The 26,401-nt window shown below is 45.5% G+C and overlaps 1 protein-coding gene and 1 non-coding gene across 2 annotated transcripts in view; one reads left to right on the top strand and one right to left on the bottom strand.

The window, feature by feature from the left end:
- The window catches only part of LOC119381080 (anoctamin-7-like), a 59,685-nt gene extending 35,070 nt beyond the window's left edge, over positions 1–24,615 (bottom strand). Inside the window, exons 1-6 of the mRNA XM_049412213.1 lie at positions 24,404–24,615; positions 21,696–21,936; positions 12,564–12,648; positions 8,148–8,248; positions 4,529–4,604; positions 650–1,040 (exon numbers count right to left, since the gene is read on the bottom strand). Coding sequence (XP_049268170.1) covers positions 650–1,040; positions 4,529–4,604; positions 8,148–8,248; positions 12,564–12,648; positions 21,696–21,936; positions 24,404–24,552 — 1,043 coding nt within the window. The 5' untranslated portion in view covers positions 24,553–24,615. The remainder of the gene's footprint in view (positions 1–649; positions 1,041–4,528; positions 4,605–8,147; positions 8,249–12,563; positions 12,649–21,695; positions 21,937–24,403) is intronic.
- Positions 20,078–20,151, top strand: Trnap-ggg (transfer RNA proline (anticodon GGG)). Its single transcript has one exon. It is a non-coding gene; the product is annotated as a tRNA-Pro (tRNA).
- Positions 24,616–26,401: the final 1,786 nt, after the last annotated feature.

Here is a 26,401-nt window from a genome sequence, read left to right as displayed (position 1 = left end):
AGATAGATAGATAGATAGATAGATAGATATATGATAGATAGATAGATAGATAGATAGATAGATAGATAGATAGATAGATAGATGATATAGATAGATAGATAGATAGATAGATAGATAGATAGATAGATAGATAGATAGATGATAGATAGATGATAGATAGATAGATAGATAGATAGATAGATAGATAGATAGATAGATAGATAGATAGATAGATAGATAGATAGAAGTGCCCTTGGTTGGCTAAGAAACGCTTCGCACCTAATAAATAAATAATAAAATAAATAAATAAATAAATAAACAAATAAGTAAATAAATAACTGAACAAATCAATAGTAATTTCTGGAGTTTCTTATGCCAAAACCACGATTTTATTATGAGGCATGCTGTAGTGGAGGGCTCCTGAAATTTGATCACCTGGGGTTCTTTAACGTGCAACTAAATCTAAGTACACGGGCCTCCTTTGTTACGCTTCCATCTAAATGCGACTGCCACGGCCAAAGAAAGAAAGAGAGCCGCCCAGACTAACCCCCCCTTTCCCCCACTGGGAGCGCATGAGCTAGAGGCAAACATCCCCGCCGTAAAACCGTCTAAGGGCGCCGGAACAGCGGCATGTGACGGTAACGTACTCGAAGCTTGCACTTCAACTCACTTCTCGATGACGCCAAAGAAGAAGACGCCGAGGCCGATGACGGCGGGGACGACTAGGGATGCGATGAAGGTGCCCACCCAGGCGAAGTAGAAGGAGATCTTTTCTCCAAAATAGTCGCGGATGCTGTCCAATGGCTGGCCGCCCACCAGCTTCCGCCACTGGTGGTCCAGGGCGGCGCGCGTGTCCCCGGATGTGCCGGCGGCGGTCGGAGCCATGGGCGAGAAGCGTTCGTCGTCGAGAACGTGCACCGAGTCGGTCACCTTGAGGGCGGACAAGGGTTGTGGACGAGGAGGTGGCGCCTCGCCTGGCACCCACACGGGCTCCAGCGCGGACCGCTCGTGAACCACGAACGCGTCCAAGTACACGTTCTTCATCAGCAGGTACGAGAGCCCTGTCAAGAAACGGCGTGGTGTGACACACTGCCGACCCTGCGTTTTTATAGGCGCCAGCTGCCTGGTTGTACCATAAAATTAAATTTCTAAGGTTATACGTGCCAAAATCACCGTTTGGTAACGAGGCACGCCGTAGAAGGGGATTCAGGATTAATTTTGATCACCTGTGCATCTACATCGAGGCACACTGTTTTCCACGCGTTTCGCCCCAATCGACACGCGGCCGCCGTGGCCGGGAATCGAACCCGTATCCTCGATCTTTGTAGCGCAACACTTTAAGCGCGCTACGACCCCGTGTCTGAATATGCCATGCAACTACAGGGGACGTCAATGACAAGCGCGCGTGTGGAGCTCTGCTGTTTTAAAACTGCGCGAAATAGACACGGACAAGATGCAGGCAAGACTAGCGCTCCTGTGCATCTGTCCGTGTCCACTGTCCGTGTCTACAGGACTAGCACTGTGTGGATCTTGTCCGTGTCTACTTCGCGCTGTTTTTAAACTATGAATACTCGTATTCACTCGCTTTTATGAGCTCTGCTGGTTAGTTGAGTTGACAGACTTCCCCATTCAAGAAGTCGTCCTGAGTTCTATGTAAGGAATGTTTCCTTTGCAAAATGCAAATAAGGGCTTTCCTTAGGGATTGGTGCTACGTGCGAGTAAATCTCAAAATTTTATTTCAGAAAGCTGTGTTTGCAATTAATCTTTGCTCTACTTTATTTGGTGCTTAATTTTATGTTTCTGTTAGTTAAATCCAACAGACAATTAAGCCAAGGAAAGCATAGAGGACATTGTTTTTCTTTAACTGTAGTGTTGCAGTTACGACATAATCTGCACTTTGTTGCAGTACAACAAAGCTTCGCGGCGGTGCATACAAAGGGAATGCCGTGAAGCATGTGCAATGTATTGCGGTGAAGCAGATAAAAAATCACAATTTCACCAAAAGGGCGAAGCAATGAATGCGATAGCAACAAATTTTAATATTAGAGAGTTTGAGAATTGGGGAACCAAGACGCTGGGTCCCCAAGCTGCGTTGGGCAGGCTGCTCTTGCGTTCGGGGGAGCAGCAGAGTTTGAGGATTGGGTCAAACGCAAGCTGCGTTGGGTCAAAGGTACGGGGCGCCACACGTGGCCAAACTAAAATTATTCGAGACCCTCGCTGGCCCTCGCTGCGTCGTGGCCCTCGCTGCATCTGCGTTGTGTCGCTCTCTACCCAGGATGCCTTGCGGACCCACGCTAGTTTTTGATTTTTGGGCCTTGGGCCTCGGGCCAACGCGAGCGCAAGAGCCCAAGAGTGGTTTGGGTTCTGCGCATGCGCCCTGGCGGCTCGCAAACTTCTTGGGTCCCCAAGCTCCTTGGGGCCCCAATTCTCAAACTCTCTATTATACGAAGTAAGGCTGGCAGCTAACTCTTTTGGATCCGATCTCGCGTAACTCTACAAAACGCTGGTGTAACAGTATACGGCCGCTCCAGGAAGAGAAACACTTTTCGCACAATCCCTTCGCGTGAAAACGCAGCACCTAGAAGGGTTTACGAGCCGTGTGCTGATGCCTGCCGAGAATGTGCGCGCGCCAGCGATCGCGACCGCACCCTTAGAATCAAAGTTCACAGTTGCTGCTCGAGCGACACATCCCTCCCCCTCCCCTCCCCCGCGTTCCTTCATGCTCCTTGAAGACGGGCGGGGCGTTTCCTCTCTGTTCGAGCAGCAATTGACGGCAGGCCTGGCACGCTGGGTGATGTTATCGCATTCGCCCTCCGTGCAACGGAGATGGGTCGCTCCTTTCATCTCTGCTTCAGCCACGTTCGTCGCCCCCGCTCGCGCGATTTTACCCGCGGGTAAAATGTACGATGCGCGGGGGATGTTATCGATTTGGGCTTTATATGGAACATGACGGCGACGGTGACGGCAAAATCCGGTCGAGAGTGTCCATATAATTGCTATCGCAATAAAAAGGAGGCACAGTAACGAGGTCCTGTACGTTTCCTTCAATTAATCACGCCTGCGTGCAGCTTCTAAGGTCAAAGCACAGACATTAAGGCAGTTAATAAGTGTAGTGCAAGGCTTTCAAAGTTGGTCCTCACATGACTGCGCTGACGTAAGCCCTTGTCCAGCACACCTTGCGAGCCCGATGAGATGGTAGCGATGACTATAGTCGGCTACAACTTAAGAATTAACACAAGCTCCACCCACAGCCATCATTAGGGAGTTTTCGAAATGGGGCCTCAAAGTCCTTTGCGGGTGCACGCTTTGGGTCCGGCAGGAGCTAATAGTTTTCGAATAGGGTCTGCGGCGCTTTGGACACTCCCCCTATGCTAGGTCACTCTAGTTGCTCCAGTCTTGGCCAAGAGCCGTCGCTTCAGTGGGTGCCGTCATGTGTGTTTGACCCAAAGCCTTTGGGGCAGGCTTTGGGGCTCCCGCTAAATTCGAGAAATATCGTCCGCAACGCAAAACCCAAACGCTATGGGTCTGGCACATGCGCAGTGGCATCGACGCTATTTCTTTGGGGCCCTAAAACGATTGGGGCCCCTATTCAAAAATATCCTACTGTCCCACGCAGAGAGAATTCGCATAGACGTTCCATCCAATCCCACATGCTTATTTCCGTGAAGTTGAGCACTTTTCTCGTGCTTCAGATAGCTGGCGTTTCCATACTGACACATGATCGTGTCGCTGGTTACACATCGAAAACTTGAACGTCCTGGCAATTTTCATCAGAGTTTCTGACGTCACTGCTTAGCCGAAGGTCAGCTTATATTTATTCCTAGGTTGTGACCAACTATAGTGGCTCAATTGTACAGGCGTGCTTGCGTCGTCTGCTGTCACAGAACAATAACGAAGACATCTAGCAGGTGCACTGTCAGGCCTTCAGAGTTGTTTTCGACCTGGCTTTGGTGATTCAAGTCGTTGCTTCGTTTGGCCATCTTGGCGAACAACCTATATTGTACACTCCAAGCACGTTCGGTATCGGCGAGTCGCCAACACACGGACCAGTCCGAGCCCTAGCTTTGTTGTTCTGTTGCCCCTCTGGTGTCCTGTAGGTGCCGGCAATGCATGCCAGGTAATGACTCGGCGACGCTCGTTCACTTCATCGGGATACAACGTGTACGTTTCACACGTTAAGTTCATTGCAGGGAATTTATTGTTGAACGTGTATAAGATTTTTGTTGGCATACAGTCCGGGGGGGAAGTAGAAAAAAAGTGAGAGGAATCATTTTTCTCCGTCGTTTAATACTTGCAGGAACAAATTGCTTCTCGTTTATAACGTAGTTGACATCCTGAGTAGCCCCCCTGTCGAATGATATTTGTAAAACCATCAGCCACGTTAGGCAATATAACATGACTGAAGAGAAGGTCTGACAACAGTGAGTAAAGTAAGGTAAGAGTAACGCTGCCCAGCTGATAGTCATGCACGTTGCGTTCGTCTCGTTCTCTCGCTGCCAATTTCTCTCGGCATGCTGGCGATGGGAGCCTGCGCTGCCAAAATAGTTACCTTTCTTTTTGTGGTACTCTGCAGGGTTTGAAGTCTCGTCTTTGGCAATATCGATGTTTGTAAGTACATGGTGTGTCTGCAAATAAAAATAAACAAGATGTAGGTTCAATGCACACACGTTCAGTTATTATATATATATATATATATATATATATATATATATATATATATATATATATATATATATATATATATATATATATTTATATATAGTAGAGAGAGATACGCACACACACACACGTGTGTGTGTGACGTTGAAAATGACGGAAGAACGTACTGGGATGTTTATTTCTTCGGTAGGGCTCCTGCCTTCGTCAACAGCTCCTTGCGGGTATGTGCCACAGGAATTGGGCAAGCCCCACTACTCACCTCCGGTGCACGTCGCGAAGACCGATTAAACAGTGCAGATGGTGCCAAAACTACTATAGAGTAAAGTCAAGCAATTAAATAGCAAAATGATGCCACCAGCTCCCCTATTTAACCAGCCTTCGCGACGTTAGGTCGGTGAAGCTGCTTCAATATTTTTTTTTTCCAGTCTGAACACAGCCTGCGATATCAACAGCCTAGCCGGCATATCATCATTTTATCTATATCTCTTTTCATGATTAAGAAATGCAAGAAGCACAGTGTCGAATAAGATGATTTACCCACTGTGCTGCAAAGAGTATAGAAAGAAGGGAAAGGCAAGCAAGGAAAAATAAGTGAAGGCTATTTTTATGCCCTTATTGGAACACGGAACACTGAACATTGAGCGGTCGGAACAATGAGAAGTTGAGAAGCGGAGTGCGCAGTAGGCGTCGTGCGTGCACCTCGGTCGATGCTATATAAAGAATCAAGCACTATTGCTTGCAGCACACGAGAGCTATTTAAAGATTCAGCTCTCTTTTACATAGAAAGCGGCCTGTTTGAACGCCATGCAGTCGCGGTGGTGACGTCGTGAAACGCGCACGGGTGAGGGCCTATGGGCGCGCACGCTGCCTCGTGCACCCTTCGTTTCCAGGTAGCTGGCAAGGCCGGTCGATCGGTTCGATCCACTGTCGCTACTATGTGTGCGGTATTAAGTGTCATTTCTTTTTTCGTTTTCTTTAGGTAGTGTTGCCTCGAGACATGGCGTAAAATTCGGTGGTATATTCTGCTGGATGTGGGTGGTGAAGTGGTGGTAGTCAACGAGCATTTTGGTTTCAATTTTTTTGATTTAGTAATACTGTCAATCCCGTCAGGGTTTTTTACATGAGTGGGTTTAAAGAGTCTACAGAGTACACAATAGTTAGAGTCTACACAAGAATACAATAGAGTGCACACAAGTATACAATAATTGTTAGATAGGGTTACAAAAATATGATAAGAAATCATAATTAGCCTATAGTATTATATAGATATTCACCGCGTGTTTACAGGAGATTTTCAGGGCCCTGCATTGCATTGATGAGTAACGCAGGAGACGAATTACAGCTCATGATTACTGAACTGGATACGGAAAGTAGAAGAGTAGGTCTGAAAATTAATATGCATAAAACTAAAGTAATGTGGAACAATCTTCTCAGAGAACAGCTCTTTGCGATAGGTGGCGAGACATTGGAAGTTGTAAAGGAGTACGTCTACTTAGGACAGGCAGTAACCGCGGAGCCGAACCACGAGAGTGAAATAACTAGAAGAATAAGGATGGGATGGGGCTCATTCGGCAAGCATTATCAAATCATGAATGGTAGTCTACCACTATCCCTCAAGAGGAAGGTATATAACAGCTGCATCTTACCGGTACTTACCTACGGAGCAGAAACCTGGAGACTTACAAAGAGGGTTCAACTTAAATTGAGGACGACGCAGCGAGCGATGGAAAGGAAAATGATAGGTGTAACCTTGAGAGACAGGAAGACAGCAGAGTGGGTCAGGGAACAAACGGGGGTTAAGGATATCATAGTTGAAATCAAGAAGAAATGGATATGGGCCGGGCACGTAGCACGTCGGCAGGATAACCGGTGGTCATTAAGGGTAATTAACTGGATTCCAAGAGATGGCAAACGCGTGAGGGGGAGGCAGAAAATTAGGTGGGTAGATGAGATTAAGAAGTTTGTAGGTATAACGTGGCAGCAGAAAGCACAGGACCGGGTTGATTGGCGGAACATGGGAGAGGCCTTTGCCCTGCAGTGTAGATAGGCTGATGATGATGATTATATAGTGCAAGAGAGATAACGCAAGATCGCTTTGTCTCTGTTACATATGAACACTGCGAAAGAAAATAAAAAAAGGCAAGCAAATGAAATATAAAATTGATAACAACTTCCACCACGTTGCATCACAAATCTCAAATATACAGGCAAGAAGGACCATGGTCAACACAATAGTAATTTGGTTGTTTGTTTACCCAAGTAAATTTATTCTTTGCTGCCGCGGCTTATAAAGTCTCCGATAATGTCGCATCGAGTTTCGAGTCATGGGCTAAATATATATAATTAGCATGGCTTCTTGGAACCGGCGCCAAATTGCAGTGGGAATTGGGTGACTAATGTCATATAACTATCCGTCCTTGCTCTCGCAGTCACACCAATGTTTATCACTGGATATCCGATGTAAGCGTGTAAACGAATCATCAATACTGCGGCTGACCTCTTTTGCCTCGTTGACGCCACATAGATAGGAAACAGCCTTTTCGTTATTTTTTTCTTTGGCCACGTGAAATATGAAAGTAGGTGCGGTGTATTGGCTGCTAAAATTCGTGAAATACCGTTCATATTATTTTCTAGAAAACTGTTTGGCTAGTTTGTTCGCTTAACGCTTTTGCGACAGTTACAAATCCTATACAACAGAACCTTCAAACACCTCCATGCGCTCTGAGGAGCCCTTTTGTGGCGAACAGCAATACGACAGACGCAATATACTTAACCTCCAGTTACTTTGCGGGCACTGAAGCCTTTCCGAGAAAATATTTATTCAAAGACGGTGCATATTCTTTTTATGCCCATACGTACCACGCACAATTAACATTTTACTTCCTCTACGAATGCTCTCCGGTAAGGCAGCTTCCAATATGAACAAGCACCTAGGTTTCTTTTTTTTTGTTAAATGGCTGTCCGTCATTATGAAATAAAGATACAGAATCATGCATGGTGTGCTTATGTTACCGAAATTGTATAGCGTTCACGGTGCAGCGCTGGGCTCTTTTCATTAAAAATTAGAATTTTTGCATAGAAATATCTGAGCGCGTAATTTTTTTCTAGGCAGAAGATTAAAACTCGTGACTGAAATGACTATGTGGCAATTCTTTGTCTCCGCATATTTCTTTATCATATACCGGCGGACAAAGCATTAAATTAGAACTGCATCAGACAACTTATTTAATTGACTGTTTTGACACTTCACGCCGCATAAGAAAAAGATTAGGCGTCGCTCGTTTACCATTAGTGACTAAAGCTGCTACTTCTGTTCACAACACACACGCGCACAAATGAAAGTCTACAGTTATCTTGAGGTAAGACATTCTAGTCTTATCACAGTTTTTTTTCTATTGTATAGTATCGTAAATCAGTGTTGACGTGTATTAAACCACTGATACACGCATCGAATATATGCATGTTCGTGTAAAAGCTGATCATATCAACGAGCATTCTCTGTCACTTACCAAAAGGCACCGTATGGATGACCGGAAGTAGGTCGATTGGTCCTTTGTGCCGAAAAACCATTCTTTGCATCGGCATTGGAAAGGGGCGCTGAGTGTCCGTGCTGTCGCACAAAAACGCACACAGAAACACAAGTGACATCGTGCAACCGTAACCACCTTCACCAAGTAAAACTGAAGTATACACGAAGCTATAGGAAATAATTTCGGTAATATGTAGCTATTAGTGAATATGTAACGCTAGGACAGAACGACTGAATTGAATCTATTCTGCAACAACAACAAACTGCCGGTAATACTAGGGCCAGAGATCTCCAGGCTTGAGGGGAGCCAACCACCTCATACACCGGAGGGTATCGTAGAGGAAAGCACGCATTCGACATAACTCACTTACAGATAACTTAATAAGACATACACGATAAAAGAACGAAGAACTTACGGATGTTAGCATAAAAAAAGAAAACTTTTCAGAAACAGCGCGAACATTTCATACAACCACACAACAGATGTGCTAATTCATAGAAAAATAAACGCAAGCATATTCGAGCAACAAAACCTTTCATAGGAATATTTCTGCTTATGCAACCTTTGCATGTACAATATATTCTGAGTGCCATTATGTTGTATTTTCTTTCATGTGCTGTATTCCACCCTTCTAAAACCCTGATAGGGGTTGCAGTACCAATAAATAAATAAATAAATAAATAAATAAATAAATAAATAAATAAATAAATAAATAAATAATGTAATCCCCCGTTTAGTGAAATTCCACCAATGGGGAGCCGAAATATCAATATCGATTGCAGCGATTCCACTCTTGCGCCAACTGCGCCAAAGTGCGCCAAATTGGATTTAATGCACCATCCTGATAATATCGATGCAAATTGCGCCAAACTGAGCCAGAGTCTCGGGTTTAGGGGTGTCTATCACCGGCAGTCGCACCGTCGGCGCGTCAAAACATGTGCAGCTTGATCTCGGGGCCGCCGACGTCACAACCACGGACCAAGAATTATTCCGCTGAATAAACAGCGCTCGCGCGTGCGTCCCGAGTATGAGCCACCATGCCATGCTGACGCATCTTCTGCTGTGCAAGTCGGCTCGACGGCAAAATGCGCTCTCCGCAGAGGCTCGTGACGTCTAGGCCAATCGGTAGCGAGATACAGTGTGGCGACAATTCATCGGCAGACGTCGTCAGTTGCTGCTGATCGCTCGTTTCAAGCATCGCACGGCACGTAATTAAAGCATTGCTCACTAATAACTACACGCGTGCCGCTAATGTCTGCCACTTCTGTTTCTGGACATCGAACAATAAAATCCGCTAACGCCAGCAATAGATATTTATTTATTTATTTATTTATTTATTTATTTATTTATTTATTTATTTATTTATTTATTTATTTATTTATTTATTTATTTATTTATTTTCAAATACTGCAGCCCTATGTAGGGCTATTGCGAGAGTGGAGTACATTTACACAAGCAAATACACAGGTCACGAGGTTGACACCACAGTAAAAACAACAGAACAGAACAACAAAAAAAAGAGAGAGAAAACAGGAATATTTTCATCACAGCGATTCTACAAAATCCGACAGTGCCAATTTACGAACACTACCGGGTAATTCGTTCCAATTTTCAATAACTCTAGAAAAATGTATTTAAAGCTGTTAGTGTGCGTAAAGAAAGGCTTTAGGTTGTAATCGTCTGAAGATAGCTTACAGAGATGAATGAAGCAATGAGTGCAGGTTCGGAAATTCGAACAATATCGAATTTTCCGTGCTTCGCGTCAATAGAAGAGCACGTGAATGGTGGGAAATCGTTTACACTTTCCTTCAAACATATTTTTATCCATGAATCTTCATCCAGAAGGACTTTTTCGTAATTCCTTCCACCATAACATCTGGGTTTGTAATCGCTCTTGCGGTAAATACCCTCTAAAAGGCCCTGCCCTTTCAAGCTCGTGAGTGCTAGGGTCCCAATTCGAATTTTTTTATTGCTTTTTAAAAAATTTATTCTCATTATTAAAAGCATGCCTCCTCGTCGCAGCAGCCACAATTCGGTTTTAATATGCGCAGCTGTCAGTAGCGGGCCCGTCGCTGACGGCCCTGGTGTCGGAAGGCCCACTGTCGTCTTAGGGATATGCATTAGGGACAGTGAGACTTTTTAGCATTGAGGCACTGTTGGACGTCGCGGCGTTTGTCTACCACGCCTGTTGAAAACCACATAGACGTATTTCAGAGTGCTATTTCATAAAGTACAATTTTATTCATCCAGTATTCTGTTTATTTGCTAGTGTCGAAATTAATCGCTGAAGAGGAAGGAAGGAAGAAACAAGCGGAAAGACGCTGAAGAGGTTATCCTATAACACTTAGCTGCATGACGCCCTTATTTGTGCATTATCGAGTGAAATAAGGAGAGCTCCTGAGATGATTTCCTCCATGAGATTTGCAATAAATCGAAATAGTTCTTGCTTTTCATAAGAGCCCCATAATAATTATTCAGGTTCTTGAATGTAAATGCAACTTGCTTCTCTAGTGTACTCCAGGATGTGAAATATCTGCTCCAGAGTGCTCCCAGATGCCAAATTACCTGCTCCAAAGTGCTCCAAGATGGAAATTTTAGCTGCTTCAAAGTGCTCCAAAACGAAAATCTTGCTGCTACAAAAAGTTGCTCCAAATCAGAAGTCCTCGTTAGCATCACTGCGAATGCGTTGCTATAGCTTTGGTGATGGAAAATAAAGCGACCATGTAATTCAGTCAATCCTAAATAATGAGCTTTAGAAAAGCATCTACGGCCTCAGCAGGTTTACTTTTGACGCCGCGCATACTTTTCAAAAAGCGCAAACTTGTGAAACAACTATCTCACTGATTTTTTAGCCCCAAGCGTGCGATACAGTCTTATATGTAAGGCGACGTTTCTCAAAGATACCGTCGAACCAAGTCTGATCCCTGGCTTGCGTTTTCTCGCTCTTTTCGCGCCTAAATGACTGTCATGGGGCTCAAATTGATGCAGCAGACTCACTTTGAAATACATAAACGTGTGTTGTCAGGTACTGTGGTCCGATAAGCTGCGCAGTAAAAGAAAGTTTAGGGTGCTGAAGCAAAGCTCAGAGGAATTGGTTTTATCATTGTTCTCCCTAGTTAGCAGTTTCTGCCAGGCTAACCCCGCTTGTGGCAACATGATCTCCACCACAACCACTTTACGTGCCAATACCACGATATCATTATTAGGAACACCGCAGTGATGGATGGGGGTCGGCTACGGAATAATTTTGACTTCGCGGGGTTCTTTAACGTGCGCCTACTTTTAAGTGCACGGGTGTTCATGCATTTCGCGCCTATGTGAATGCGATTGCCATGGCCGGGAACTGAACCCGCGTCCTCGAGCTTAGCAGTCCAACACCTTGGTCTCTTAGCTAAGACGGTGGGGCCTTGTACGACTGGTATTCTAAGGGCTTGGATCGGCATGGAATAGCTCTTTTGTAGTCAAGTTGTGGCTTATAACACAGCCTGAGTAATAAACATTCGTAAACACTCTGAATCTGTGCTCACCACATTCGATGTTTTGTTAGATCGGAGCTACCTGCAAGTAGCTGTTGTGAAGAGGAGGTGGTGGTGGTGGTCAGGGGCGTAGCCAGTAACTTTTACCCGGGCGGGAGGGGGGGGGGGGGGGGGGGGGTCGACCACACATTATGTAGGTTGGTGCGTGCGTTTGCATGTGTGCGTGTAATATACACATTCAAAATTGAATAAAATTCGAGGGTTTGAACCCCCACCTTCGGATACGCCAACGGTGGTCGTGATGCAGCAGGCTGGGTTTCCCTGGCTAACATGCGGGCAATCGTTCCGCCTGAGCCTCTCATGCGTTGACAGCAAGGGCGTGTCACAAAGTGTTTAACAGTCCCGTGTCTCGAATACCAATGTACAAAATATCCTTGTTTACTTGTAAGGACGGTGTACAAGATGCGAAGAGGCTTTATTTTTGCTTTCTTGTTTTCGCGGGCGAAAACGGCGTGGCAGCAAGACAAAACACGAGCGCTGAATAACAGCTCAACGCCTTCATCGCTCTACTGGAATAAATATAAAAAAGTAACAACACTGAGAAACGAGAAAGTAATGAATGATTGTAATAATATACCATAGCATAATTGCCTATCCAAGAAACTGATTCTACCAAGCAGGGCGATCGAAGATGTGCCGACGCATAAAGGGCTGTCCTGGTAAATGATAAATACAATAAAACCACTCTGGTAATAAAGCGCTTGAGTTGTTAGTCAGAACTTTTGTTTGTCTTCTTTTTGTTTCACTTGCAAGCGCTGTTACTATCTATTTTTACGTAATGCATTCCTTTATAGATTAGGGACAGCAAAGTGCATGTTTTCGTTAGTCTTGTTTGAGATCGAGACAAAAGGAAACTTACAATTTACGCCCATGTCGAACATTGCTGCTACTTTCTCGTGTATCCACTGCTGTTCTTCGTCGTCTTCGTTGTCTTCGATGAGAAGCTGCGTTAAGAAACAAGATCAGATTCTTTTTTATGCGGATGCGTTGAAAAAAGTTGAATACGTGTGTATATAGACGACAAACACTACGCGGGTAGCCAGCCACATCTGGCAGACCAATTCCTAAAAAGACAAATACACAAGTGAGCAATGTAACAGAACTTTAATTACCTGCACAAAGCTACCCTGGAACCGTCCCTCTTTCGCCCAGGTTGTGGTGATAATTTCTTAGCATGCCGCAGTTTTTAAGATAAGCTAACAAAGGCGATTTCAGTGTATCAGATAGAACCTTGCATTCCGGTCACTTTTGGAATTCTCCACTCTGGGACATGGTCGTAGGAATGTACGCGCAGCCATTGAGACGTTTGTTGCCTTTAGGTAGCATGCGAAGGTTTTTAGGTCGCCTGTCAGTTCGTAAAAAGATCACATGTTACGTGACGCTCTTTGGCAAAAAGAATGCTGTTCGCCGCCATGGCAACGAGTGGCGCTGGTACACTTCCAGGGTGACGTATACAGGAATAATTTTAAAAGTGGACAAGGGAACGCAGAGTTGGCAGAGTATCGCAGGCTTAAGGCGAAGGGTGTGGGTTATGTACCCACCGAAGGCTAGCTGCTTTTCCATCCATGTTAATTGATGTTCTTTTTGTCCGATAATTACAAGATTTCAGTCGAAACAAAAATAAAACATTTTCTTGGACTCGGTGCCTATTCACTTCCGACGATTGTGTCTTACATAAAAAAGGGCCCCTCGATCCGTTCCCCTTCTTCAGCTACATCCAGACTACCTACTTAATAATTTTCGAACATCTGTGTTACCCATCACCTCCACCAGTAATGTCACGGGCGAGCCAAGCAAGAGAACAGGAATCCCGTCTTCCCCGGAACCAGGGGAGCTATTCTGGACACTATCAAATTCCGCCATATTGTCAAATTTCGTAATGGCGGCATTTTAAGCCAATCAGAGATGTTGTACCAGCCCTCAGGGCCAATTAGTGTTGATCCATGGCGGAATGTGACAACATGGCGGAATTTGACAGTGTCCGGAATAGCACTCCAGAACAGAGAAACGTTCCCTTCCACTCCTAGCGTGTACGAGCCACAGCGGATGACTCATACACTATGGCGTGTGTGTGTGTGTGTGTGTGTGTGTGTGTGTGTGTGTGTGTGTGTGTGTGTGTGTGTGTGTGTGTGTGTGTGTGTGTGTGTGTGTGTGTGTGTGTGTGTGTGTGTGAGAGAGAGAGAGAGAGAGAGACCTGAGGCTCGACCCTTTCAGGCCGAGGCGTTTGACAACATTGCTTTTCCCTCTGCTTGATCTCGTTATAATTTCTAATTTCTATTTCTTTTTTAGATATGAGAAATTGTCTCTAACTCATTTCATTGTTGGCCAACCGAGTGAAAAGCCCTGACTCCTCTCAGGCAGGAGCACAGCAAGATTTCTACATGACGCCCTTTTCCGGCATAATTTACTTGTTGACAGTAACGAATAAATTTGCGCTGAATCATTCGTCTTTATTTTTTATTCGCTGCTACGTTATTTTAACCATGAGTCAGTACAAAATGGCGTGTTTATCTCGCCTTTGAGCTTTGGGATGTGAAGCACTTAAAATTATTTCTGTCCGTCGTTAACCTTTCCTCATGTAGCCGTCCTTAGTTTTCATTTTGGCCCACATTTGCGTACTTCGTTGGGAAAAGATATTAAAGTTATTTTGTTTTTGTGCGAGAGGGGTGAATACGCTTGGCGGCGACGTGTTTACGAAGCTAGATACTTGAGGTAGCTGGCATCTTATCGCCGATTGCACTGTCGATTGGAACTCTTCTCCTGCAGATATGTATTTAGCCGTCCCTGCTTTTCATATTCTCGCAATATGTGTCACGTTTTTCTGTCAGCTCAAGGTAAACTAATATAGCGAGGATGACGACCATTAGCGTTCATCGTCGGAATCTGTGTGAGCCAGACAACACCCGCGTGGTTCTGTAATCTCGCAATTCCTGTAATGGTGCAGATGTTTGGCGTACGTCCTCTGCGGAGACACGTATTCTTACTTTCAGCGCTAGCATCAGGCTTGTATATTGCGAGTGGTGGACCACGGCGTCTACGCAAATGTCACCGCGGGAGCGTGCGTGTAAATGCCGAGTGTGTGGGGAGAGCGCGTTCGATACAGGCCGCGGGCTACAGGTGCATCGCGTACGGGCAGCCGAATCATTGTTGGGAAGCCGGTTAGCCGGAAAGGGGGAAAAGCTGGTCGTGATGGCTCCGAAGCTGACGTGGCGTGTCGTCTCAAACAGATCGATTTAAACGGCACGTGCTTGAACTGTTTTCTGGCTTCAAGTCTTTTGCATCTTTACTGGCTTTCGCATAATTATTCGCAAATACCGCGGGCCACTCCCGGAAAGTCGAAGAACGCCGGGACCGGTTGTCGCTAAAAATGAAGGTGGCCTCTGCATTTTTATCCCCTCCCCCCCTCTTTGTGTGCGTGCGTGTCGTCGCAAAGAATGAACGTGACTGTCTTTTCGCAATGTTTCGCATATGCCGGATCAATATGTCCATTTGTGCTTTATCGTGGCCGCGCAACTGCAAGACGACGAGCAGAAAGACGAGCAGCGCGAAGCAGTAAGATATATTCACTGTTTTTTGTTGTTGTTTTTTTTTTTCCTCAGCGCGTTCCCATTACGACGGCAACGAAGGGAAACGCAAGGCGGCGAGCATTGCCTTTTGCAAAGAACAGACTAAACTCCAGCTTCTCTTTTGTCTTTTGTGGCACGGTGAGAGAACTTTTAATTACGTGTAAAAATGTTCCGTGCCTTTCTTTTCCGCTTGCTTTTTCACCTGATCTCGTGATAGAAGCTTTTAAGAATGTAAAGAAATGTTGGGAGCGAAAGGCTCCAGAGTGCGCTGGTCTAAGATGGTTTTACGATGTTTTCCTGGGTTATAACGTGATGCCAAGTCCACTGGCGTTTAGCCAATGAGCATAAAAGTCCGGGCATCGAAATCACAAAGTTTCCAGTTCGTAAGGGCGCTCTGTCATTGGCTAGCAGAGTTCGCTAATGATATTGCCATCATCAGGATAGGATGAAATTTTCTTTTACGAACTTTTCTAGCGTAAGAGGCTTTTGTGAATACGGGCCCAGCATCTAACCTCGAATGGGTCCGCGAAATGTGCGGAACACTTCATTCTTTTTTTTTTTTTGAAGCTATAATCAACGGTAAAAAACAGCCTCGCGCCTGGAGGCATTCAAGAGAAATCTCCAACAGCTGCTAAACTTAAATAATAACATCTGAGGTTTTACGTGCCAAAACCACGATGTGATTACGAGAGCTGCGAAATTTTGTAGCATCCTGTGTTCTTTAACGTGCACTGACATCACACAATACACGGGCCTCTAGCATTTCGCCTCCATGGAAATGCGACCGTCACGGCCGGTGTAGAAGCCGCGACAGTCGTGTCTGCAGCCCAGCACTGTAACCATTGTACCACCGAAGCGTATGGCCGCTCAACTTCACTAACAACTATTTGAAGCATCGCTGCAACTATAATTACATCATCATCATCATCATCATCATCATCATCACCAGCCTGTCTACGCCCACTGCAGGGCAAAGGCCTCTCCCATGTTCCGCCAGTCAACCCGGTCCTGTGCTTTCTGCTGCCACGTTATACCTACAAACTTCTTAATCTCATCTACCCACCTAATTTTCTGTCTCCCCCTCACGCGTTTGCCATCTCTTGGAAGCCAGTCAGTTACCCTTAATGACCACCGATTATCCTGCCGACGTGCTACGTGCCCGGCCCATATCCATTTCTTCTTCTTGATTTCAACTATGATATCCTTAACCCCCGTTTGTTCCCTGACCCACTCTGCTCTCTTCCTGTCTCTTAAGGTTACACCTATCGTTTTCCTTTCCATCGCTCGCTGCGTCGTCCTCCATTTAAGTTGAACCCTCTTTGCAAGGCTCCAGGTTTCTGCTCCGTAGGTAAGTACCGGTAAGATGCAGCTGCTATATACCTTCCTCTTGAGGGATAGTGGTAGACTACCTTTCATGATTTCATAATGCTTGCCGAATGATCCCCATCCCATCCTTATTCTTCTAGTTATTTCACTCTCATGGTTCGGCTCCGCGGTTACTACCTGTCCTAAGTAGACGTACTCCTTTACAACTTCTAATGTCTCGCCACCTATCGCAAAGCGCTGTTGTCTGCCAAGGTTGTTCCACATTACTTTAGTTTTATGCATATTAATTTTCAGACCTACTCCTCTACTTTCCGTATCCAGTTCAGTAATCATGAGCTGTAATTCGTCTCCCGCGTTACTCATCAATGCAATGTCATCAGCGAATCGCAGGTTACTGAGATACTCTCCATTAACTCTTATCCCTAATTCTTCCCAATCTAGGGCCCTGAAAACCTCCTGTAAACACGCGGTGAATAGCATTGGAGAGATCGTGTCTCCCTGCCGTACGCCCTTCTTCATTGGGATTCTGTCGCTTTCTTTATGGAAGACTATAGTGGCTGTGGATCCGCTGTAGTAGGGTACGGATTTGGGCTGGTTGGTGCATGACTTCAAGTAGAAAACTGCGCTACGAGACGGGACAAAGAAAGGGCACAAACACGGCGCTGACTATCAACCAAATGTGCTTTTATTCCACCAGTCCGCATATTTATACTCCACCATGACTAAAGAAAGCATAACAAAAAACCAGAAAAAACCGGTCAGCCTGCGCAAAGGCAAGAAAAAAAATTTTAACTCGATAGAAATGTTATCTCCTTCGGAAGCAGTGAAATCGAGGGGAGGCTAACACATGCCGTTTGAAGCTGGCAGGTTTCCCGGAAACTGTATTGACCAGCATCGCTGAAAGCCTCCTTTCTAGCTTTAAGAACAGGGTCTCAGCAGCTGTGCAATCACCGACACACCCCCAGCAACCAGTTGCAGTCATCCCGTATGTGCACCAGGTGGCACATAATCTTAAAAAGGCGGTCAGTAGGGCTGGGGTGAGGTTGTTATTCTCTGCCAAAAATAAACTTGGTAGCCTGTGTCAGCAGGTAAACAGAGAAACCAAGACGGAAAGATGTAGTAAGAAGCACCGGCAAAAGTTTGTTGAATGTTGCGATTCTGTTGTGTACAAGATTCCTCTTTCCTGCGGGCGTTACTATGTTGGTCAAACTGGCCGGTGTGCTAATGACCGCTTGCACGAGCACGCGAACAAGGTCTCCAAACAAGCAAAAGACAGTCAACTGTCCATTCATTGCAATGAATGCGGCTGCCAGCCATCTTTTAAAGATACGAGTTTCCTATCAAAGTACTAGACGAACGTGCGCGTCTCGTTTCTGAAGCGTATCACATTTGTAAAGGCGGCGAGGCATGTGTTAGCCTCCCCTCGATTTCACTGCTTTCGAAGGAGATAACATTTCTGTCGAGGTGAAAATTTTTTTCTTGCCTTTGCGCAGGCTGACCGGTTTTTTCTGGTTTTTGTTATGTTTTCTTTAGTCATGGTGGAGTATAAATATGCGGACTTGTGGAATAAAAGCACATTTGGTTGATAGTCAGCGCCGTGTTTGTGCCCTTTCTTCGTCCCGTCTCGTAGCGCTGTTTTCTACTTGAAGATCCGCTGTAGATTTCTTCCATTATGTTTATATAGGCTTCGTCGATGCCCTTATTCCGCAGTGCCTGCATGACTGCTGATGTCTCCACCGAATCAAATGCCTTCTCGTAATCTATGAAGGCTATGTATAGGGGTTGGTTGTATTCCGCGCATTTTTCTATCACCTGATTGATAGTATGGATAGGGTCTATTGTTGAGAAGCCTGTACGAAATCCTGCTTGGTCTTTTGGTCGATTGAACTCTAATGTCGTATTAATTCTGTTAGCAATTACTTTTGTAAATAGCTTGTAGACAACGGAGAGTAAGCTGATGGGCCTGTAATTTTTCCGGTCCTTGACGTCCCCTTTCTTATGAATCAATATGATGTTGGCATTCTTCCAAGATTCTGGTATCTTCCCCGTCGAGAGACACTTCGTATACAGGGTGGCCAGTTTTTCTAACATAATCTCTCCTCCGTCTTTCAACAGGTCTGATGTTACCTGATCCTCACCAGCGGCTTTGCCTCTTTGCATTCCCTTTGCATAATTACATGGTAAGGATTAATTGCTTACGAGCACCCTACGGTCGTATTTTCTTAATTACATCTATCCTGCCTATTTATAAGCTGGAACACTTCAATTAGCTTGTGTAAATAGGGGCAAAGATATCGGACAAGCAGTACATGCGTCAAAGTCATCTGCCTTCGTAGTGTCATAGTGGAGTTTTACGCTTACCTAGAGCTCCTATACAAGCTCACAAAAATCGATTTAATAATTTTACGCAGTACAGATGGAACAATTAATAAAGAGTGTTGTGCCATATAAACGAGAGAATTTTAAGATATATCAACTGTGGGGATCACAGCCTGTATTCATTAAATCGTCTTACTTTAGAAAAAACAAAAAATCACAAGAAAAAACTTTGGGCAGTCTAGTGATGTTGGTCGTATTATTAGCGATGCCGTCTGGCCAACCGCAGTGAGCACTTATGAAGTAAGAACGTTGTCATTTTGACCCTACATTTTCTTACTTTATTTAATTTAAAAAAAAAACACCGAACGAAAAATACTATTTTTACAACGAAGCATCAGCTTTATATTTCTGAAACTCAGCCATTAATTATTCTTAGCGCCTTGTTTACTTAAGTTGTGGGAAGCAAGGAATATTACCCGCTGGGTCGTTAATTTATACAGACGCAATCATGTTTCACGCTCACGTGACAATTTTCCTTTTACAACGCACCTACTGTGTGGGCCAGTGCGAAAAACTCAACACTCAACAATAATAATATATAAGTATCACATATCACAGTGCTGTAACGTCATTAAGACGTTCAAAGAGGGTATATATTTGATTATTGTGCACAGCTATGAAATATGCCGCTAGCTTTTAAACATGACCTGTGCGAAACTCAAGCAACGGTTTAGAAAATAGTGCTGAAGAAACACGATCAACGGCCGTTCAACATTTCAGTGCACAGCTCACCACGACGACATTAAAGACAGCGCAAGTTCCTAACGATAGTTTTTGCAAAGCTATGCTACGAGTGGTGTATGCTCGCATACGAAGCGCATGACGCCACCACATCATCTGAACGAGTGGACGTGGACGATCAGGTCCCCCACGCACACGCGTCCAAAGATACGATTTCGGTCGAAAACTTTCGACGTCAGCCATGTAGATTCGCCGTCGCGAATCCGTGGACAGAGTAGTCGATACTGCAAATCAGTTCTGTGGAAACCCGCAAGGTGGCGGAAGGGTTAAGAAAGGGAAAATGCGCAGAACTTATTTGCATTACGTGTCCACTTGCTTCGAGTTGTCGATTAATTCGCCCTCGCGCTGCCAATTGCTAGCTTCCTGGTTAGCTCAGTTGGTCGAGCGACCGCCCCGGGAAGGTGTTGGTCCCGGGTTCGAACCCCGGACCAGGACGAATTTCTCGGCGACATGAGGCTTTCATTCTGAGAAATCCGTATGGATTTCTTTGCGGCTTCGTGCCACGAAGAACTATGTACCAACTTGCCCAACAAGCCACCCTAACAAAAAAGGGTGGTTGTCTATTTTCCCTTTCTTAGTAGTCGATACTCAGTTTGGCTTCTTGTGAAACCTTGCGATCAGAACCTCGGCACTGACTCAGCAACGGAGTGGTGCTTCCACGTTGTATTCGCTGCATGAAATCTAGCTCTTTTTTCTCTCTTTTGTGTGTGTGTGTGTGTGTATGTGTGTGGCGGGAGGGGCGGAGGGGGTGTCACGTCCCAAAACCACGATATGATTATGAGGGACGCCGTAGTGAAGGGCTCCGGAAATTTTGGCCATCTGGTGTTCTTTAATGTGCACCGAAATCTAAGTGCACGGGCCTCCAGCATATCGCATCTATCGAAATGAGGCCGCCGCGGCCGGGATTCAATCCCGCGATCTTCGGGTCAGCAGTCGAGCACCATAACCACTAGAGCACCGTGGCGGGTTCAAAGCAGAGCTCAGCCGCCTACTTCTCGAGTTCTCGTTTCGCGTTCGGACTGCGGCGCGGTTTTGCAACTCATCACAAAGCGCATGAATAAACGGCATGCCAAGCATTCTTCTATCTCTAGAACTTATTACCTTGCATTTGTGAGTAGCATCGAAAGCCGTGAATCAGAAAGGTAGTTAACACTTCGAGTATTTAGCACGTGCATACGTCGGGAAATTCGAAGAAGAGTCAACTGTCTTCGAAGTTTTCACTGGATCTATTGATACATGCTCTGCCATTACGCATGCTTTTCGCGATCCGCATGTATAAAGTTTTGCAATCGACGCAAACTTTCCTTACAAAAGGTACCAAACTTTCGTTCCTTGCGTGAACGTAGGGCTTCAAGAAGTGGAAGAAGCGCGGTTGCCTTCATTTGTCCACGTTGTCTCATCTTTTTGTGCCATCCTTAGTGTAATGCGACCAACTAGGCTCAGCTGTAGTTAAGCTGCATGGCTTTTTCCTAACACCTTTTTTTATTGAAATAAAGCAGCTGTCGCCACTTTTTGGCAACGGCTACCCCTTTCCCCTTGGTTACAAATAAAACTGAAGAAAAAGAAAGTTTAGTCTTGTGTTCGGTGAGTCCAAAAATCCTCTTTTTAACACTGAGCGTCAATATTGAAAATCAGTCGTATGTACTACGCATTTTTTAAAGCCCTTGTACGTATTGCTTTGACAACGTTCTTTGATATATCAGTTACAGTGCTGTAATACAGTGCTGTGTATTTCGTATGTTCCGTCATTAAAAAGCCAAAGAAAGCTGGCGCCTTATTTGTGCACCGTCTCCTTATATAATTTATATTTTAAAAAAAGCTAGTCCAAACTTGAGCATTCTCAGGTAAACTTTTCTTCTTGTCTTTACCTCTTAAACGTCTTATCACCTTTAGCTTAAGGTCGGCGCTGTCGTTATAGCACTCATCCAGAAAAAACGAGAGAACGAGTACTGGTGTAAGGAGTGTAGTGCAACACTCACGCCTTCTAATGGCAGGTCCAGGCGCACGTTCTCGGCCTCCTGGCAGAGCCTCTGCACGGGGCAGTGCACCTTGAGGAAGACGTACTCGCCGATGTGCTCCTGGTCCATCTGAAGTCCCTCGCTGCGCATGGCATTCTCGTAGAGCTCGCGGTAGTGACGATGCAGCTCCCATTCGGCTTCCTGGTAGCTCCGGCTCACATCGTCGCACTCGTAGACCAGCACGTAGTCCACCTCTTTGGCGCTGCGACAGTGGGCGCCGCCACAAGGCTTCAGAAACGTGTGCCACATGTCTTATAAGATCTGTCAAGTTAAGGGTTAGTGTGACGGACAACTGGACTTGTGCATTTCGTAGCTGCAGGAGGACGAGAAAAAATATAGGGAGAGGCAGGGAGCTTAGTTAGTTTATGGACAAGCTGGTTATTCCGCCCTGCGGAAAAAATATAAACAATATAAAAGCTGATAGAAGTACAAAAGGTGTAAAAACGTAGAAAAAGGCGCATAGACACTAACACTATGCATCGCTATGGAACTCTCGGTTTGTCGCACAGCCCACAAGTCCTTAAATATTCCGGCATTCTTATTATCTGTTGGTTTTCATTAGGGCAATGTGAGCACTTAGTTTTGAACCATATCTGCACCAGGTTCGCAGGACCGCGGCCGCTGCCCAAGACACTCTTCCGTCAAGCGGCAATCGTCCAGCTCATCAACCACTGTATAGAGAGTGTCTTTCTTGCCACACAGTAACGGGAACATTCAGGCACAGAGAAGGCGCATGACCATCTTTTTGCATTCGCAGTTGTCGTGAGCAGGACTTCCAGCCATCCCAATGCGGAAAGAATATACTTTGTGTACGTCGCTGAGTTTTATACTAAACTTTCTGGCGATGCAGTCGTTCGTCTACCAGAAGAATCACGTATATTACACCAACTTGTGTCCCAATTGAAACGTCAATCGGTGACGCAACGTCTTTTACGCTTCACTTCAGTTTGTTTGTCGGGCGTGATAGTTTCATGACATTTATGCAGAGCAGTGCAGCGTTTTGCACTTACAGTACTTTAATGAGATTTTTCAAGTACGTATGTTGCTAGAATAAGATGAAGTGTGGTACATTAATAATTAATGTGAGTAGATATTGCTTATATCCAAATAAATTGTTTTCGATCGTAATGTCTTGAAAATTTTCTGTTGGCACAAATTACAAGTGAAATGAGGTTACTTTTTCCTAAACGTATTTTTCGATTATAAGGTGGGTTCGAGATACCGAGGCTTCAATGTACAATATTATGCGTGAAAGAGAGCGAGCAGGGGCCAGCTCCATAAGTAACTAGGCGTATACAGAACCTCACCGTTTAGTAGAGAAATTGTAAGACATGGAATGGCGTCAGTCATATGTTCACATCGCCTCTGAACCTATCGTTGTCCATTGTTCGGCACAATTCAATGCAGAAGCCCATTTTCAAGCCCCGATACATCGCTGTTCGTCTCGTGTTTTACACAGCGTATCAGCCAACTGTTTTGCTGCTCGTAATTGTAATTGATCTCGTAAGTGCGTTATGACAGATTGTAAGCGCTATTCTGGTCATGACCACGGGTCTGTGATGCTGCCAGTATTGGCGAGTGGATGGTACAAGAAGAAATTACTACTAGATTGAAATACAGCGGAGGAAAATTATATTTGTCACATAGAAGTTCAGCTCAAAAGATCAACAAGATTTTATCACTCCAGAGCTACTAATTTAGCATCGCATCATTCCCTCTTCCTTGCATCAATCTGTCAGTATCGACAGCTATGGTCCGAACCGGTAGCACCGAATAGGTGCTCCTGGAAGGGTGATTTAGCTTTACGCTTGCCCGCATACAGGACGCTCCAAGTACTGGAAAAAACAAGTTTGAGTACAAACAACGGAATCGTGTCGGTGGACCGCCAATGATCCCGTATTCAGCCCAACGGGCAAGTCAGAAGTTCTATTCAAAAACCAAAGTTCGCTGCATTACAATATCATACTTTTTGTTGCATACATGTGACGCTGAATGCAGGTATATCTTCGTGCGGCAAGCTATTGAGAGCGCCTTCCATTGTAGCTCAGTCAGTAGAGCGTCGGACGCGTAATTCGAAGGTCGTGGGTTCGGATCCCGCCGACGGAAAGAGTTATTTTTCGTCCACATTAATTCATCTCAATTATCGTCATAATTACTACAGCCACAGTTAAAGACAACAATTAATGTCTGCTATGCTTTCCGTGGCCTAATTGCTTGTTGGATTCATTTTGTTGTTTCTAACAAAGAAACCAGCCCGGCCCTCGAAAAAACCCCCCTTCCATTCGTGTTAACAGTGCATGACAGTGAAGGAGAGACATAGAAAGCACAACAACAGAGCGCGCCATCAAGATCGGCACCGTTCTCCTATCGCCGCACCTCGAAAATTCCAACATGTTCGTCTGTGGGTTCTTCCAGTGCAACAAGTTGGTTACCCATTTAGGATAGTGGGACGACCTATGTCATCTCAAATAAGCGGAGCGCGTCGACGCTAAACCAACAGGCTGTTTGCCATGGGCGAGGTGCTCTTACGGCGACAACCCCTAATAGTATTCCGGGCAGAGCGCACGGCGTCACGCCGCTTTTCACGGTTGCGTGCCTCGAGCCGCACAGTGAAGAGCTTTTCAGCCACTCATCGACCGACGAGCACGATGGAGCCACGCAAATGTCACCTGTGGTTGAGAGCCACTTCTGCGTCGCGTAGCACGCTGGCCAGCGAGTTCTTGCGCTTGGCTGCCGCGGCAGGCAGCGTGACCTTGGAGCGCGCCTCCAGTGCCCACTGTGAAGTCTCTTCCCAGCACGTGGTGCCGCCGGCAGGCATCGAGGCTGCAACGGCTCGGGCTTTCGCCGGCACCCGGCACCGCCGCCAGCTCTGAGCAGCGGCCGCGTACGGGGCGCAACATCGATCTGACGACTGGCCGGTGGGCAGCACGCGGGCTGCAAGCTCCGGACGACCCTAACGACGCCGCGAGGGGGACACGAGTCGCCAATGCTGGGGTTGAATCGAGGCGCGTATTAGCGTTTTGAAGAAAGCGCAGCGGGGACATGTATGCAATGACTGATTTGGCACATGACCACCGGCGAAGGGGCAATTCCTTTTCATAAAATAAGGTAAAGCGTGCAAACACGGACACGAAAGAACAAGACGGCACGCTCTTCTCACGTGTCTAGCAACACTTCTCTTGTGTCCTTGTTTGCACACCTTGCCTTCCTTTGCGATCAGTCCTTACCAACTATAGCTCAGCTCATTCTGAAAGGCAATTTTTTGTCGTCAGTCATTGGCAGTGGGGCCAACGTATCGTAGGGTACGCCCAGGGGCGTAGCCAAGGGGGGGGGGGGGGGGTTGGGGGGGTCCGAACCCCCCCCCCGAAATTTTTCAGTTTTGCTTGCGTATATAGGCACGCACACATACAAACGCACGCACGAACATACATAAAGTATGGTTGAACCCCCCCCGAAAAAAATTTCTGGCTACGCCCCTGGGTACGCCGCTTCGCGGTGCGCGTCCGGTGTTCTCGCTATTCTGCCGGCGTCACCGCCCAGCCAGACTCATGGTCGTCACAAAGACGGCAGCATCCGACGTCAACACCTACGCGGTCTAATATGAAATTATGGCGCGCTTTCATACGGTGAAGACAAGGGATATACTTTAATGACGCAGCGATGTTCAAAAATAATTATCCCTACCATGGCAGTCTACGGAGAATTTTTTGCAGTCCTCGAAGAAAGTCCTGGTGTTTTGTGCGCATATTTCCTTCAAGTATAAAATTTTATCACATGTGTTGCAATAACAGAAGCATTTCATGTAAAAAAAAATTAAGGCAACTTCGCACTAGTGGTGCCAAGCCTGGAGGAAGAGCGGGGCTGGGCCGCCTTCCTCGTTTCTCGTGCATTTTGAGCTAAGGTGAGCCCAAACAAGCATTTTCTAGAATTTATTGGTTATTGATCGATTATCAATTAGTTATCGATTGGCTATTGGTTGACTATTACAACGTATTGACCATGCATTTTGGGCTAGGCTAAGCTCATCCAAGCGTTTTTTCTAATTTATTGATATTGATTCATTATCGATTACCTATTGATTGGCTAACTATTGTCTATCACATGGTATCGATTGCTAGACTAACTAGTCTCAATCATGTTCAGCTAGAATTAGCCAGACTTAACTATTCCTGACTTAGACTATCTAAGCTATGCAAAGCCAGGCCGAGTTCTTGCGAACGCCGCACGCACCAACGGCGAGCGTAAGCAGCTCCGCTATTTAAAAAAAAAAGCGCCTTGAGATCTATATGTTATACAGTCATCTTAAGTAGCACTTTCGGACAAAGAAAGAAAAAAAATAACAGTTAGCATGTCCGATCTCCATGCTGGTACTCGCTCATATGTTTATGCGACTAATTTGTGACTTGTCCTAATCATTGTGGTTCTGTATTCCTTCGAGACCCTATGATGATGATGATGATGATGAAATAAACTTTTAATTTTCCCGAAACAAAAATATTGCAATGACGAAGAGCAGCGCTGGGAATTGGTCGCGCGCTGCGACAAGGAGGAAGACAGGGACGAAGTCGGAATAGAATATATGTGTGCTGTATATACGCCGATTAGAGTGTTACGCTTATTTTTCTTTTCTTGCGGGGAAACCAATCACTGGCTAGGTGTCTCGAAAC

Source organism: Rhipicephalus sanguineus, chromosome 2 (genome assembly GCF_013339695.2).
Source record: "Rhipicephalus sanguineus isolate Rsan-2018 chromosome 2, BIME_Rsan_1.4, whole genome shotgun sequence".
In the NCBI taxonomy this organism is placed as follows: Eukaryota; Metazoa; Arthropoda; class Arachnida; order Ixodida; family Ixodidae; genus Rhipicephalus; species Rhipicephalus sanguineus.
The sequence above is the reverse complement of the archived record's forward strand: the minus strand, read 5'-3'. Positions and strand labels throughout refer to the sequence as shown.